This window comes from Mustelus asterias, chromosome 15, assembly GCF_964213995.1.
Source record: "Mustelus asterias chromosome 15, sMusAst1.hap1.1, whole genome shotgun sequence".
In the NCBI taxonomy this organism is placed as follows: Eukaryota; Metazoa; Chordata; class Chondrichthyes; order Carcharhiniformes; family Triakidae; genus Mustelus; species Mustelus asterias.
Window position 1 is genome coordinate 34,261,041 of NC_135815.1, and position 14,571 is coordinate 34,275,611.

The 14,571-nt window shown below is 43.2% G+C and overlaps 1 protein-coding gene across 1 annotated transcript in view; it reads right to left on the reverse strand.

Annotated features, from left to right (window-relative positions):
• The window catches only part of kcnh1a (potassium voltage-gated channel, subfamily H (eag-related), member 1a), a 257,744-nt gene that overhangs the window by 101,608 nt on the left and 141,565 nt on the right, over positions 1 to 14,571 (reverse strand). The window contains exon 10 of the mRNA XM_078230547.1: positions 6,578 to 6,774. Coding sequence (XP_078086673.1) covers positions 6,578 to 6,774 — 197 coding nt within the window. The remainder of the gene's footprint in view (positions 1 to 6,577; positions 6,775 to 14,571) is intronic.

Genomic DNA, 14,571 nt, shown 5'->3' on the forward strand with positions numbered 1-14,571 from the left:
AAAGGCTGCAGGGAAAAGCCTGGGAACTACAGGCCAATGAGCCTCACATCTGTGTTGGGTAAGTTGTTGGAAGGGATTTTGAGAGACAGGATCTACAGGGGTTTAGAGATGCAAGGATGATTAGAGACAGTGAGCATGGCTTTGTGAGTGGAAAATCATGTCTCACGAATTTGATTGAGTTTTTTGAAGGGATAACCAAGAAGGTAGATGAAGGCAGTGCAGTTGATGTTGTCTACATGGACTTTAGCAAGGCCTTTGACAAGGTACCGCATGGTAGGTTATTGCATAAGGTTAAATCTCACGGGATCCAGGGTGAGGTAGCTAAATGGATGCAAAATTGACTTGATGACAGAAGCCAGAAGTTGGTTGTAGAGGGTTGTTTTTCAAACTGGAGCCTGTGACCAGCGGTGTACCTCAGGGATCAGTGCTGGGTCCACTGTTATTTGTCATTTATGTTAATGATTTGGATGAGAATTTAGGAGGCATGGTTAGTAAGTTTGCAGATGACACCAAGATTGGTGGCATAGTGGACAGTGAAGAAGGTTATCTCGGATTGCAATGGGATTTTGATCAATTGGGCCAGTGGGCTGACGAATGACAGATGGAGTTTAATTTAGATAAATGCGAGGTGATGCATTTTGGTAGATTGAACCAGGACAGAACTTACTCAGTTAATGGTCGGGCGTTGGGGAGAGTTACAGAACAAAGAGATCTAGGGGTACATGTTCATAGCTCATTGAAAGTGGAGTCACAGGTGGACAGAGTGATGAAGAAGGCATTCAGCATGCTTAGTTTCATTGGTCAGAACATTGTTGGGACGTCTTGTTGAAGTTTCTACAAGACATTGGTAAGGCCACACTTGGAATACTGTGTACAGTGCTGGTCACCCTATTATGGAAAGAATATTATTAAACTAGAAAGAGTGCAGAAAAGATTTACTAGGATGCCACCGGGACTTGATGGTTTGAGTTATAAGGAGAGGCTGGATAAACTAGGACTGTTTTCTCTGGAGCATAGAAGGCTGAGGGGTGATATTATAGAGGTCTATAAAATAATGAGGGGCATAGATCAGCTAGATCAGTGGTTCCCAAACCTTTTTTCTCTGGGACGCACTTTCGGAATAAAAATTTGCTCGCGCCACACCGAATTTTTTATTGATAAGAAATACATTCAAAAACAAAAAAAAAACAACTCCTAGCAGTGCTTGATCCATAACATAGAACACAACTACTTTATAATATCATGGGACATCCAGAAAGTATAAAACAATGCTTGTTTAAACCACGTTTAAATGTTTCTTTGATTGTCCTTGAATCTTCCGCCACACTTGCCATCCTCTCTCGCCGCACCAGTGTGGCGCGCCGCACCCTTTGGGAACCACTGAGCTAGATAGTCAATATCTTTTCCCAAAGGTAGGGGAGTCTAAAACTAGAGGGCATAGAACATAGAACATCTACAGCACAAACAGGCCCTTTGGCCCACAAGTTGCGCCGAACATGTCCCTACCTACTAGGCTTACCTATAACCCTCTATCTTACTAACTTCCATGAACTTATCCAAAAGTCTCTTAAAAAGAATCCGCCTCCATCACCACTACCGGCAGCTGATTCCACGCACCCACCACCCTCTGAGTGAAAAACTTACCCCTAACATCTCCTCTGTACCTACTCCCCAGCACGCTAAACCTGTGACCTCTTGTGGCAACCATTTCAGCCCTGGGTAAAAGCCTCTGAGAATCCACTCTATCAATACCCCTCAATATCTTATACACCTCTATCAGGTCACCTCTCATCCTTCGCCTCTCCAAGGAGAAAAGACCTAGCTCTCTCAACCTATCCTCATAAGGCATGCCACCTAATCCAAGCAACATCCTTGTAAATCTCCTCTGCACCCTTTCTATGGCTTCCACATCCTTTCTGTAATGAGGCGGCCAGAACTGGGCACAGTACTCCAGGTGGGGTCTGACCAGGGTCCTATACAGCTGCAGCATTATCTCCCGATTTCCAAACTCAATTCCTCTATTGATGAAGGCCAGTATTCCATACGCCTTCTTAACCACAGCCTCTACCTGCGACGCTGCTTTGAGCGTCCTATGAACCCGGACCCCAAGATCCTTCTGATCTTCCACACTGCCAAGCGTCTTACCCTTAATATTATATTCTTTCATCCTATTCGACCTGCCAAAATAGGCTTAAGGTGAGAGGGGAGAGATACAAAAGGATCCAGAGGGGCAATTTTTTCACAGAGGGTAGTGAGTGTCTGGAACAAACTGCCAGAGGTAGTAGTAGAGGTGGGTACAATTTTGTCTTTTAAAAAGCATTAAGACAATTACAATTATATTCACGCAGAGAGTGGTGGGAGTGTGGAATGAGCTGCCGGATAAAGTGGTAAATGCGGGGTCACTTTTAACATTTAAGAAAAACTTGGACGGGTTCATGGATGAGAGGGGTGTGGAGGGATATGGTCCAAGTGCAGGTCAGTGGGACTAGGCATAAAATGGTTCGGCACAGACAAGAAGGGCCAAAAGGCCTGTTTCTGAGCTGTAAGTTTCTATGGTTCTATGTGTAAGATGGGTATAGAGGGATATGAGCCAAATGCGGGCAATTGGGACTAGCTTTGGGGTTTAAAAAAAAAGGGCGGCATGGACAAGCTGGCCCGAAGGGCCTGTTTCCATGCTGTAAACCTCTATGACTCTAATGTGTAAAAGTGTTTCTTTAATTTCATTTCTAAAAGACTGGGTCTATTTTCTCCCCAACTCGCAATAATAGTTTTCATCGACCCTATCGGTTCCCCTAAAGATGTTGAAAGATTCGTTCATGACCTTCTAAATTCCAGGGAATACAACTCTAGGGGCCCGATTTTACCATTATGTTGTGCCCATTTTCGGGCGCAAAAACTTAGTAAAGTTGTGCATGAGGCGAGTAGCGCGATCCACGCCCATTCCCCCTTTATCAAGGCCCGAAAATGACTGCGATCGGGACCGCGCCTGAAACAGGCATGCATTTAAATTGACTTAATGGGCTACATGCCCAACTTTACCAGCATTTCCCCCTTTGCCACCACGTTTGCCGATCCAGAATCGACGCAAAACAGATATGCTCCATATAAGTCCGATTCGGGTGCTCCAGTTAGTGAGGAGGTAGGTGCCTAGCGTCCGACTGCTCTCTGCTTGAGATCATAGGGGGAGTGGAGGGAGCGGGACGGGTGTGGGTGGAAGGTGGGTCCCCTGCCACTCTGCCTGAGACCTGTGGAGGGGAAGGGGAGGGGGTCCGCTGCCACTCTGCCTGAGATCGGTGGGAGGGGAGGAGCCCACAATCAGTCTGGGTGGCGGGGGATGGGGGGGGGATAAGGGGTCAGTAATGTTGTGGGGTGGGGTAGTGTCTCTGGGGACCTAGGGGAGGCATTATCCAGCTCGGTAGGGATGTGACAGGAGCTGCATTCTATCAGTTTGTTTTTCTGCGCATGCGCATTTGGAGGCGCCAATCGGAGCTGCAAGGTTTCGGGCGCATTAAGCCCCACCCACAGGCTTGTGCAGCGTGATTCGGAATCGCTGATATTTTTTCAGGCAGAGTGTATATGGGGACGCTTCAGAACGGGTCTAAAAGTCAGATCTGAAACACTCCCAGTTTCAAGTCCGCCCAGCACTGAGAATTAAAATGGTAAAATAGGGCCCTAAATTTTGTAATTTCTTTGACCAGTCTGTTGGTTTGCTGGCACCATCTTGCCCCTGAACCATTTTGGGGGTGGCCAGTTTGGGGCTCAAAGGCCAGCTGCCATGAAGTAGCACGTTCTATCCCTTTTAAGGCCAAAGAGGTCCAAATCTCACACTTGTCTGAATTCATGAAATGAAATTCATTTGCCACAGTTTCTTTTCCGTTTACTTGATCTGTCAAGATCTCTCCGACCACATTGATATTTAAATGAGCTGGTCTTCTGTTATCGTGCATGGTCTGCTCAATTTAGTGATTAAACAGCTCTCTTTAGATTTTGATGCACCCCTGATTTACCATTCCAATCTGTAAAGGACGTGCTTTGATTCTAATTTGATTTGGTCAATAAAAGCCCATTTTATTCTCATTTGATCCCACCTTGAAATTAAAAGGTAGGAATCAGCAGAAGAGAAAAAATGATGTTAAATCTAATGTTTCTAAGCAACAATAAGGGGAAGGAAAGGCAGTCATCTGGGTAGAGAGAAATTTCTTTGACCTGCCAGCCATCTTAGTGTGAACTGAATTGTTGATAGGAATGGAAGTTTAGCTTAAACATCCATTGTCACTTGATTCTTTCTTTAGTGCAGTTTGTGCTGGCCTGAGGTCCCAAGATTCCCAATTGGTTCAGTTTTCAGAAACATGTCCTGTGCATTCATTCTTAGAAATTGTCACTGATTCTAGTAAATGCTGAATAAACATTCTCAATCAACATCATTTTCTGTGGTCATCCTCAAAAGCAAAAGGCTAAATGTAAATTCATATGTTTGTACTTCAAATGTTGATCACCTTCTGGAAAGCTGGATCTACCTTTGTATAACACATCCAATGTCACAACCAATAATAATGTGATTTACTTCAATCAATTTTAATTTTGTATTAACATATATGTCAGTTCTAGCATTTTTAAGATAGTGAACTGAAGGTCTTTGTCTAATAATATGCAGTATTGATGGTATAATGATTATTCTGCTCTTGCAACCAAATGCATGAAATAAGCCAACACCTGATCTCGGTATTGTCAAGATGAAACAGATCGAACACTAACTAAAAATCTCCATGCAAAATAAGAATATTTTAGTTGAGAAAATATCAGACATCAGCTTGAGATTTCATGGCTGTTATTAAATAATGTTTATGACAATAGCTGAAAATTTACAACATTCACAATTTCATGCTTGGGTTTCAGTGATGTAGAGGGTCCTACAATAGGGATGGCCGACCTTGGAAGGATTTACAATCAGTATTGCTATACGACACTTCAGAATATTTTTAGGCTCTTCTGCTTTTACACTGAACTTATGAAACAGTAAATTAACGATGTATTTTTCTATGCAATTTGTAGCTGTTTATCCTGTAAGGTACAAAATCCAATTGGCTTAATGTGCTCAAATGAAATTCCGGTATTCCCTATATTATTTATTTGAAATGAGCTGCTGCCTGTGCAAACATAGCACTTACAGGAAAGTAGTATGGCTGGAGTAAGGGTTTGTACATAGTGTCTTAACTGGATTTTCTACCCCAATGTATGTAAATAATCTTCCAAACGGGTAACAAAACCAGAACAAAACAAAACCTGAGGGAGCTAGGGCTGTTCTCCCTGGAGCGGAGGAGGTTGAGGGGAGACTTAATAGAGGTTTATAAAATGATGAAGGGGATAGATAGAGTGAACATTCAAAGACTATTTCCTCGGGTGGATGGAGCTATTACAAGGGGGCATAACTATAGGGTTCATGGTGGGAGATATAGGAAGGATGTCGGAGGGAGGTTCTTTACTCAGAGAGTGGTTGGGGTGTGGAATGGACTGCCTGCAGTGATAGTGGAGTCAGACACTTTAGGAACATTTAAGCGGTTATTGGATAGGCACATGGAGCACACCAGGATGATAGGGAATGGGATAGCTTGACCTTGGTTTCAGAGAAAGCTCGGCACCACATCGTGGGCCGAAGGGCCTGTTCTGTGCTGTACTGTTCTATGTTAAAAGAGTGGCAATTAACAACAGGGCTACTGAAAGAATAATTGATATTCTGTTATTTAAGGAACAGAAATAGATCAACTCTTTCTGTATGTTTCTTCATATGAGCCACCTAATCTAATCCATCCTCCTGCTCACTTCTTATATCATATCAAATTCTGAACAGATTATTTAATGTTTCAGGTAGAGACCCTTAATCAGTTGTACATGATCAGTGCTATGTCTACAGGTCTGAGGAAGACTTGCTCTTTGAAATATTAAAGCCTGTCTTTTGTCAGGTATTAATGTTCACCTACACATATCCAGCATTTCTGTTGTTCTTTCAGATTTTGAACATTTACAAGTTTCATCACAAAACAGGTAAATTCAATAAAAGCAAATGTAAGTTGCATCTGTAATTATATTGCATTATGCAAACATGCTTAAAACCAGCGAGTTATGTGCCCTCTTAATCCTTTCTTGATGAACAAACTGGATACCAGATCAAAATTAAATTATCAATTTACAATGTAATTCACTGTATAACGATGCACTGCACCACTGAAATACATTTGTTTTTTTTCAATTCATCTTATCCAGAGCAAAACGATAAAACTAAACACTTATCACAGGATTCACAATTGAATTATATCCCTATATACTTTGCAGCATATATTAATATCACAGGAAATCTGAAATCATGGATGAAATACAATTGGACCCCAATAATGTGTGCATCAAAAGCTGTTGAACCATAAAGATGAAGGACATATCAACCCACTCAAAGGTGTTTATGAAGATGGGAAAGAAAGATGCCATAATTTCTAGGTATACGTACTGTAACTGTTATTTAAGAGAACACAATCAAATCTTTATTGAGAAAAAAAAGTTTGTTCATAAAAAAAGGAAGACTTACCCTTTTTCTAAGATTATACGTTAGAATAAGGTTTCTTGAAAATGAGTTTGCAAAGGCTGTATAGAATTCGAGTACTTTCTGCAAGGCATCTCTTTTGATAACATGAAGGTCACAATATGTCAGAGCTCTGACATTAACGCATGATTGAGCGAGGGTATTTTCCTTCCAGAAAACATCTCCAAAGACATCTCCTTTCCCTGGGCAAATAAAACAAAAACAAATGAGCTACAGAGCTGTGACATTTTTGCTTTATGAGAAATTTTAAGTTCATTTACTTGCTAGATTGACATTCTGCAACAGATATTTTGCCTAAGATTGTGTCAAGTGTTAAAATGATCAAATGAAACAGTGTCTTCTACATTTTATCATTAACCTGTTTACTTTATACATGTGAATACTCCAATTAAAAGACCACACAATGAACTTCACACAAATACGTTAAGCAGACATACTCAAACATTTAAAAACTGAACAGATGACCATAATGTGTTAAATAAGTTTACATTTGAGTAGGAGATAAACAATCAGATTTCATGATGCTATGAGTAAAACTTTGATCTTGTGCATGCTATATGTCAATCAAATTCATTGTAAGAAAGAAGCATCTTTTCCCATACAGTACACTGTACAGTATTTCCTTAACAGGGACAGCTGAACAATGGAAATATGTTACTCATCATATTCTCACTAACATTATAATAATTTGTTAACTCGTACTCAAACTCGGTGAATGGCTTTGTGTAGCGAAGTTTGAAACTGGAATCAAACCTGCAATAAATGACATAAGCTATGCATTGTACTAATGTATGAAAAAACACATGTTCTGTATGTAGAACAGATCATAACACTATTGAAAAATTCCATGTAGAACTCTTGGCCAAAGGCCAAGAATTAGTTAAACACTGGTCCCAGCAGCTTGATAATAGTCAAAGTAGCAATGTGCTGGGGAATCTTTACTCATTTAATTATGTTGACAACTTCACAACACCTTGAAACCAATCAGAATCTTGTTCTACCCTCAATATAACTGACTGTGTTCTTCACGTAAAGCACTTGGAAGCACTTCTGAAAGATGTGATAAGGTATCAAGCAATTATTTTCTGCTACAGTCTCACAGTTATCTTTTTCTATTCAACGTGAAAACAGCTATGCATCGCTAGCATTTATAAATTATCATCGGGTGGTCATTATGTTACTGGACTAGAAATCTAGAGAGCATTTTCTGCTCGCTGCTGCAGTGCACCTCCTGGGTTAATTTTATCGGAGTCGACCTGTCAATTAGCTGCCTCCCCATTCACCATCCAATTAAGGACGGCAAGTGGGTTCTGGAGGTGAAACGTGGCCCAATGGAAAAGCGGCTGGCAGCCCTGACTGGGTCACAAGTGAGAGCACTGCTGAGAGGGGCTAGCAGTGGGAACGGCAGGGATGCCGTGTAACTGCTATCATTAACAGAGGAGAAACTGTCACCACATCAATCCCAGCACTATCGAGGAATCAGTCTCTGGGAAATCCTCACTGAATGGCAAGCCTGACACGGCAACACATTAGCCTTGCTATTTTCTGCCTGTAAACATTAAATATCCTGGAGGTCTTTAGCAATGCCAAACTCCCGCTGTGCAGATTCCTTCTCTGAGTTGGCAGGGTGCTAACATAGTGGGGGGCCTTAAGTCAACCTTACAAATTGACTTCTGGTGTGAAAATTGCTGATAATTTCACCTTCAACAACATTAAATGGCCTCCCACCACGGAATCAATGACTGGTCCCAGCCACCCATGAGGAAAGCAGCCATAGGCAGCAACACATTGGCAAACCAGCCCAACGTATTTCTTCTGAGATTTTCTGGGCCCTTTCCCTCCAAACCTGCTTCCAAAAGACTAGGAAAATTCTCCTCAATATTTTCCACTGCAACATTAAGTCTAGGCAGCAGCTGCCTTCTCTGATCTAATGACTCAACAAACCTAAAAGAACTCGTACCATAAACACAGGAGCATAAAAGCATAATATGAAAACAAAGGATTGCATTCTGCACTGCAGATGTCACCTGACAGATGCACAACTTCTCTGTGTCATAATCAATCTCCTGGAGTCACGGGTTATATGAGTGGGACACTGAGATCAAGAGCCAATGCCAAGGTGTAGGGTCATGTCAGAGTTGGGAGTTGATCCGAGGATCAGGGGACACTGGAGAGAAAAGCTTTAGGAACACCAGAGCAAGTCTTAGGATTTGAGATCACTGGGGAAGATATCCTGGGATTTTGGAGCACTGGGGAGGGATCTCTCAATGTCTTCTTTATTCTTTCTTGGAATGCAGCATTTGTTGCACATACATAATTGCCCTGAGTGGGTTTGTTAGGCCACTTCAGAAGGGATTTAATAATCAACCACTTTGCTATGGATGTGGAGTCACATGTAGGCCAGGCCTGGGAAACCACAGTTAAAGCTGAAAAGCAGGCTAAATTGGACACTTTTCAGAGCAAATTGGCTGTGTGCCCCGTCCCACCTGAGCAAAAGCTGGAAGTTGGTGGGTGAAAGCCAGCTTCCAAACCCATCCCCATCTGCTCCCCATGTTAAAATTTCCCTGAATGGTCTGCAAGAGAAGATAGACAAGTTGACTAAGTAGACAATAAAAAGGCAGGTGCATTATAAGTGGCAAAGAGTGAGATTATTCACTTTGGTAAGAAAAATAGAAAAAAGGATTTTTCAAATGAATGCCAACATTTAAGTTTCTCTCCAGGGCACTCTGCTGACAGGATCGGTGGGGGAAGGAGGGAGGCCAGTGATCGGGGCAGGTTGGGGATGGTCAGCCTGCTGGGGGTTCGGGGGGCAGGGTAACTGTCTGGGGGGGGGGGGGGTGGCTGGAGATTGAGGCAAACTGGGGGGTGGGGGCAGGAGTGATTGGGAGACCAGCGATCAGGCCGTGGGATGGTGCAGGGCCAGTATTGCGGGGATCGTGGAGCTGGCCAGCGATTGAGGAGGCTGGCAGTGCGGGGCCAGTGCACATGCACCAATCTCAGCAGTGGCCCTGTTGCTGGCCTCGCCAGAGGAAATAGGCCCCGCCCCCTGAATTATAATGATATTCACTCAGCAATGCACAGAGCGTGGGAGATTCTTCTCTGAACTTCCACTGAAAAACCAGCATGAATTATTCCAGTTTTCACGTGAATTCGTCTTAGAATTTTTTTGGGTGAATTCCGGCCTCCGTCTTAGTGAAAATGATAACAGAGGCATGAATCCAGAAGTCATATCCCTCTACCCAGCAAGGCCGAGGAATGGGGGTGGGCTCTAAGTTGCACATCCGTGGCTCACAGAGGCAACTGCGCATGTTAAAGTGCAGTTGCATTAGTCAGATCTGATTTTGGCCAGGGGAATCTCCAAAACATGATGTGTGCATTTTAGACTTGTTAGGAATATAGCTATAGCTGACTGAATTCACTGGAGAGGTAGGGTACATTTTTGGATATAGCTTTGGGACACCTTTGGGAGAGATCAGTTGCCCTTTGGGAGAAGTAAGATGCCCTTTTGGATTGTTAAAAGTAGATGTGAATAAGTGTAAAAAATGGATAAAATCTTTGGAACTGTCAGATGGAACTGTCAAAGAGATCTGTCAAGCTGTCAAGGGATTTCCTGCCCTTTAAATGTTTGGGGAAAAAAACTGCAGTTTAAAAAAAAAATCAGTGCTTTTATTATATCCTGGGGGCAATTTTCAACCCTCCTCCACCATCACCATCAGAGAAAACAGCGAAGCAGGCTGAAATTCTGGAGGGAATCAGCAAACAAGATTCACTCTGGCGCAGTCACATTCCGCAGTTTTCCCCACCGCTCGCCGGCATGTGTGTGTACTGGTGGGGAGAGAGGTTGATGCCGGCTTCCAGTGGGGGGGGAAGAAGTGGGAGATACTGGCTTTGATTGCGGGGGGGTGGGGGTGGTGGCAGCGGGGAAGGGGGGGGGAGGTGGGGGAGATGGTAAGAGAGATGCCAGTGATGATCGAGGTGGAGGGCGGGGGTGGCGGGGGGAGGAGAGCCCCTGAGATCTCTGTGGTTGGGTGGGAGGGAAGTCATTTCTCAGTCTGATCTCAATCTCAGTGCAGCCATCTTTACCGGTGTGTTTACACCCCACCCCGCAAAATGACAGCGTGAAACACTTCTGTTTTGACAATGTGCCATGAAATCTGGAGAGAAAACCTGCCTGTTTCTTTGGAGAGGAACATGCCAGTTTTCAGTTAGATCCTGACATTTTTGCCATTTTTTGGTAAGATTCTGCCCTCTGTTGATACTGAGGGTTAGCATAAAAGGAATAGTGCTCCATGACTGATTTCACAACCTACCATTATCACAGTGGGTGCCTGTCAGTTTACAGTTTGATTGACAGCTCCAAGTGCTTGTAATGTTCTTGAAATGGGTCTATGAATAGAAATGTTTGTTGTTATAATAGATTAAACTATTTGAAGGAAGTTAAATGTAGTGAATAGGTTTTTATCAATTTTTTTTTAAAAAGTGAATTATTTAATAAGCATTTAAGAACTTTATTTAATTTCATCATGGGTTTTGATATCTGCCCATGGTGGAAACTGGGTCAGTTGGCATGGCGGTTGTAAGGGCAAAGGGTGGTGGATGGGAGGAATGTGTTGGCATGAGTTGATACGAACTTGGCATTGGGGCTGTGAAGAGCCATGGGGATGGTGGGTGGAGATGCATACACTGGCATAGAGGATGTGAAGTGTCATGGAGGTGAGTGGAGGGCTTGATGTGACACAGATTGGCATGGATGATGCTTGGGGAGTGTGTGGGGGAGAGGGAGTATGAGGGGTTGAGTGCTGGGGAGGCTCTTTTTGGTCTCATTCTTTGTTCCACAGCTGGAATAAAGTGTGGAGCACTGAGATGGGCCTTTCTACACCGCCTGCCTCTGCGCCTGGCACCTGGCAGAACCTGTGCTGCCTCCACACTGTTTCTGGGCACTGTTTCCACTGCCACTGCTCCCATTTCACACCACTCTGCCTCCCGATCCAATACCCCGCCATGGAATGAAATCTGAAATTTCAGTGCACTTTTTCCCAGTCTGGTTTGTGGAGCTAGGAATTGGCCAACTCTGTGCTCCCAGTTAAGGATCAAAAATTCAGGCCAAAGGCAACTTCCAGGTCCAGCAAGGAATTAGGAAGGCAAATGGTATGTATAGTTTTGCTCTCTGTACCTAAAGAAGGATACATGTGCCTCAGATGTAGTGCAACAATGGTTCACTAGATTGATTCCTGGAGTGAGAGGATTCTCCTTTCCTGGGATAAGAGGATTATCCTGAGGGAAGAAATTGAGTAGAACTGGCTTATATTCTTTGGAGTTTAGACGAATGAAAAGTGATCTCATTGAAACATCAAAGGTTCAGAGAATTTTTGACGGGGTAAAAACTGAGAGGCATTTTCTCCTGTCTGGAGGGTTTAGAACTAGAGGGCCTGTCTCCAGTCAAGGGGTGGAGATGCCAGCGTTGGACTGGGGTAAGCACAGTAAGAAGTCTCACAATACCAGGTTAAAGTCCAACAGGTTTATTTGGCAGTACAAGCTTTCACTGCTCCTTCATCAGGTTCATCAGGACCTGATAAAGGGGCAGTGCTCCGAAAGCTTGTGCTGCCAAATAAACCTGTTGGACTTTAACCTGGTGTTGTGAGACTTCTTACTCCAGTCAAGGGGTCATACATTTGGGACTGAAATGAGGAGAAATTCCTTCAATCAGAGGTATGTGAGTCTTTGAAATTCTATACCCCAGATGTGGTGAATCTCCATCAAAGTATCACGTCTAATTTGACTTTGCCTAAAAATTACACTCGGCAATGACATGGAAGCTCAATTGATATTATATCAAAGGTAACCAAAACTTCTTCAGCCAAGAAAAAAATCACTTAGCAAATTTAGAAAAACAAAACTGATGCCAAATGCAGCTGGAATGTAAAAAAAAGTCTAGAAAAAGTAATTAACGTAGAAAGAAATATTTACTGCTCCTTTTTTAAGAGCCATTTATGACCTCAGGATGTCACAAAAGCATTTTACGGCCAATTAAGTACTTTTTGAAATGTGGTCGCTATTGTAATGTAAACCTGCAGCCAATTTGCACAAAGCAAGCCCCCACTGACAGTAATGTGGCAATGATTAGATAATCTATTTTAGTGGAACTGATTTAGGGCTAAGTACTGGCCAGAACACTGTGCATAACTCACTTGCTCTTCTTCGAAAAAGTAACATGGAATCTTTTACATCCGCCTGAGAGCATAGACAGGGCATTTGTTTAATAGTTCATTAAAAACTTCCATAATGCTATAATTGTGAAATCCTAAAACTTGTACTGCTCAATACCTTGCCAAGCTATGCCACACTAAAAATATGCAGTGTAGGAACTTCAATTGCTTAAACTTCATTATCATTGGATCTAAAAGGGCGATGAGCATTGAGGTTATGCCACAAAACCAGTCATGAGTGGAAGCCCACACTATCTGCTGAAGTTTAAAATGCAGCAGCAGCAGGCGGCAATATGTGTTCTTCCCAGGATAGTCCCACAACACTTTATTTCACAGGTGATTTTATTTATATAATAGGATAATAATTGTACCCAAATATAATGCATCACACTGGAGTAAACAATGCATACATTTGTGCTATTTAACATTTTATGAAGAATCGTGACCAGAGCATTAATCTGTTTATCTTTTAAATGTTAACCGACCTTCTGTGCATTTTCAGTATATTTTAATTTTATCTGTCAAACTGATTACATGAGAACAACTGGCACGTCCCGTACAGCAAAACATCAGAACCGAGACTTTGCAATATATAAGAACAAAGAAAATTACAGCACAGGAACAGGCCCTTCGGCCCTCCAAGCCAGCACTGACCATGCTGCCCAACTGAACCAAAACCCCTTACCCTTCCGGGGACCGTATCCCTCTATTCCCATCCTATTCATGTATTTGTCAAGGCTCACGTGCCCTTAAAAGTCACTATCGTATTTATTTCCACTACCTCCCCCGGCAGCGAGTTCCAGGCACCCACCACCCTCTGTGTAAAAAAAGTTGCCTCGTACATCTCCTTTAAACCTTGCCCCTCACATGTTAAACCTATGCCCCCTGGTAATTGACTCTTCCACCCCAGGAAAAAGCTTCTGACTATCCACTCTGCCCATGCCACTCATAATCTTGTAGACTTCTATCAGATCGCCCCTCAATCTCCGTCGTTCCAGTGAGAACAAACCAAGTTTCTCCAACCTCTCCTCATAGCTAATGCCCTCCATACCAGGCAACATCCTGGTAAATCTTTTCTGTACCCTTTCCACATTCTACTGGTAGTGTGGCGACCAGAATTAAACACTATATTCCTGTGCAACTTCACTTTCTGTACCAGTCTGCCATGAGGGATCTTGTCAAAGGCCTTACTGAAGCCCATGTAGACAACATCAACTGCCCTACCATCATCAACCATCTTCGTTCCTTCCTCGAAAAACTCAATCAAGTTAGTGAGACACGACCTCGCCTTCACAAAACCATGATGCCTCTCGCTAACACGTCCACTTATTTCCAAGTGGGAGTAAATCCTGTCTCGAAGAATCCTCTCCAATAATTTCCCTACCACTGACGTAAGGCTCACTGGCCTATAATTACCTAGATTATCCTTGTTACCCTTCTTAGAATCCTACAGTGCAGAAAGAGGCCATTCTGCCCATCGAGTCTGCACCAACCACAATCCCACCCAGGCCCTATTCTCATATATTTACCCACTAATCCCTCTAACCTATGCACCCCGGGACGCTAAGGGGCAATTTAGAATGGCCAATCAACCTAGCCCGCACATCTTTGGACTGTGGGAGGAAACCGGAGCACCCGGAGGAAACCCACGCAGACACAGAAAGAATGTGCAAACTCCACACAGACAGTGACCCGAGTCGGGATTCGAACCCAGGTCACTGGAGCTGTGAAGCAGCAGTGCTAACCATTGTGCTACCGTGCTGCCCTAAACAA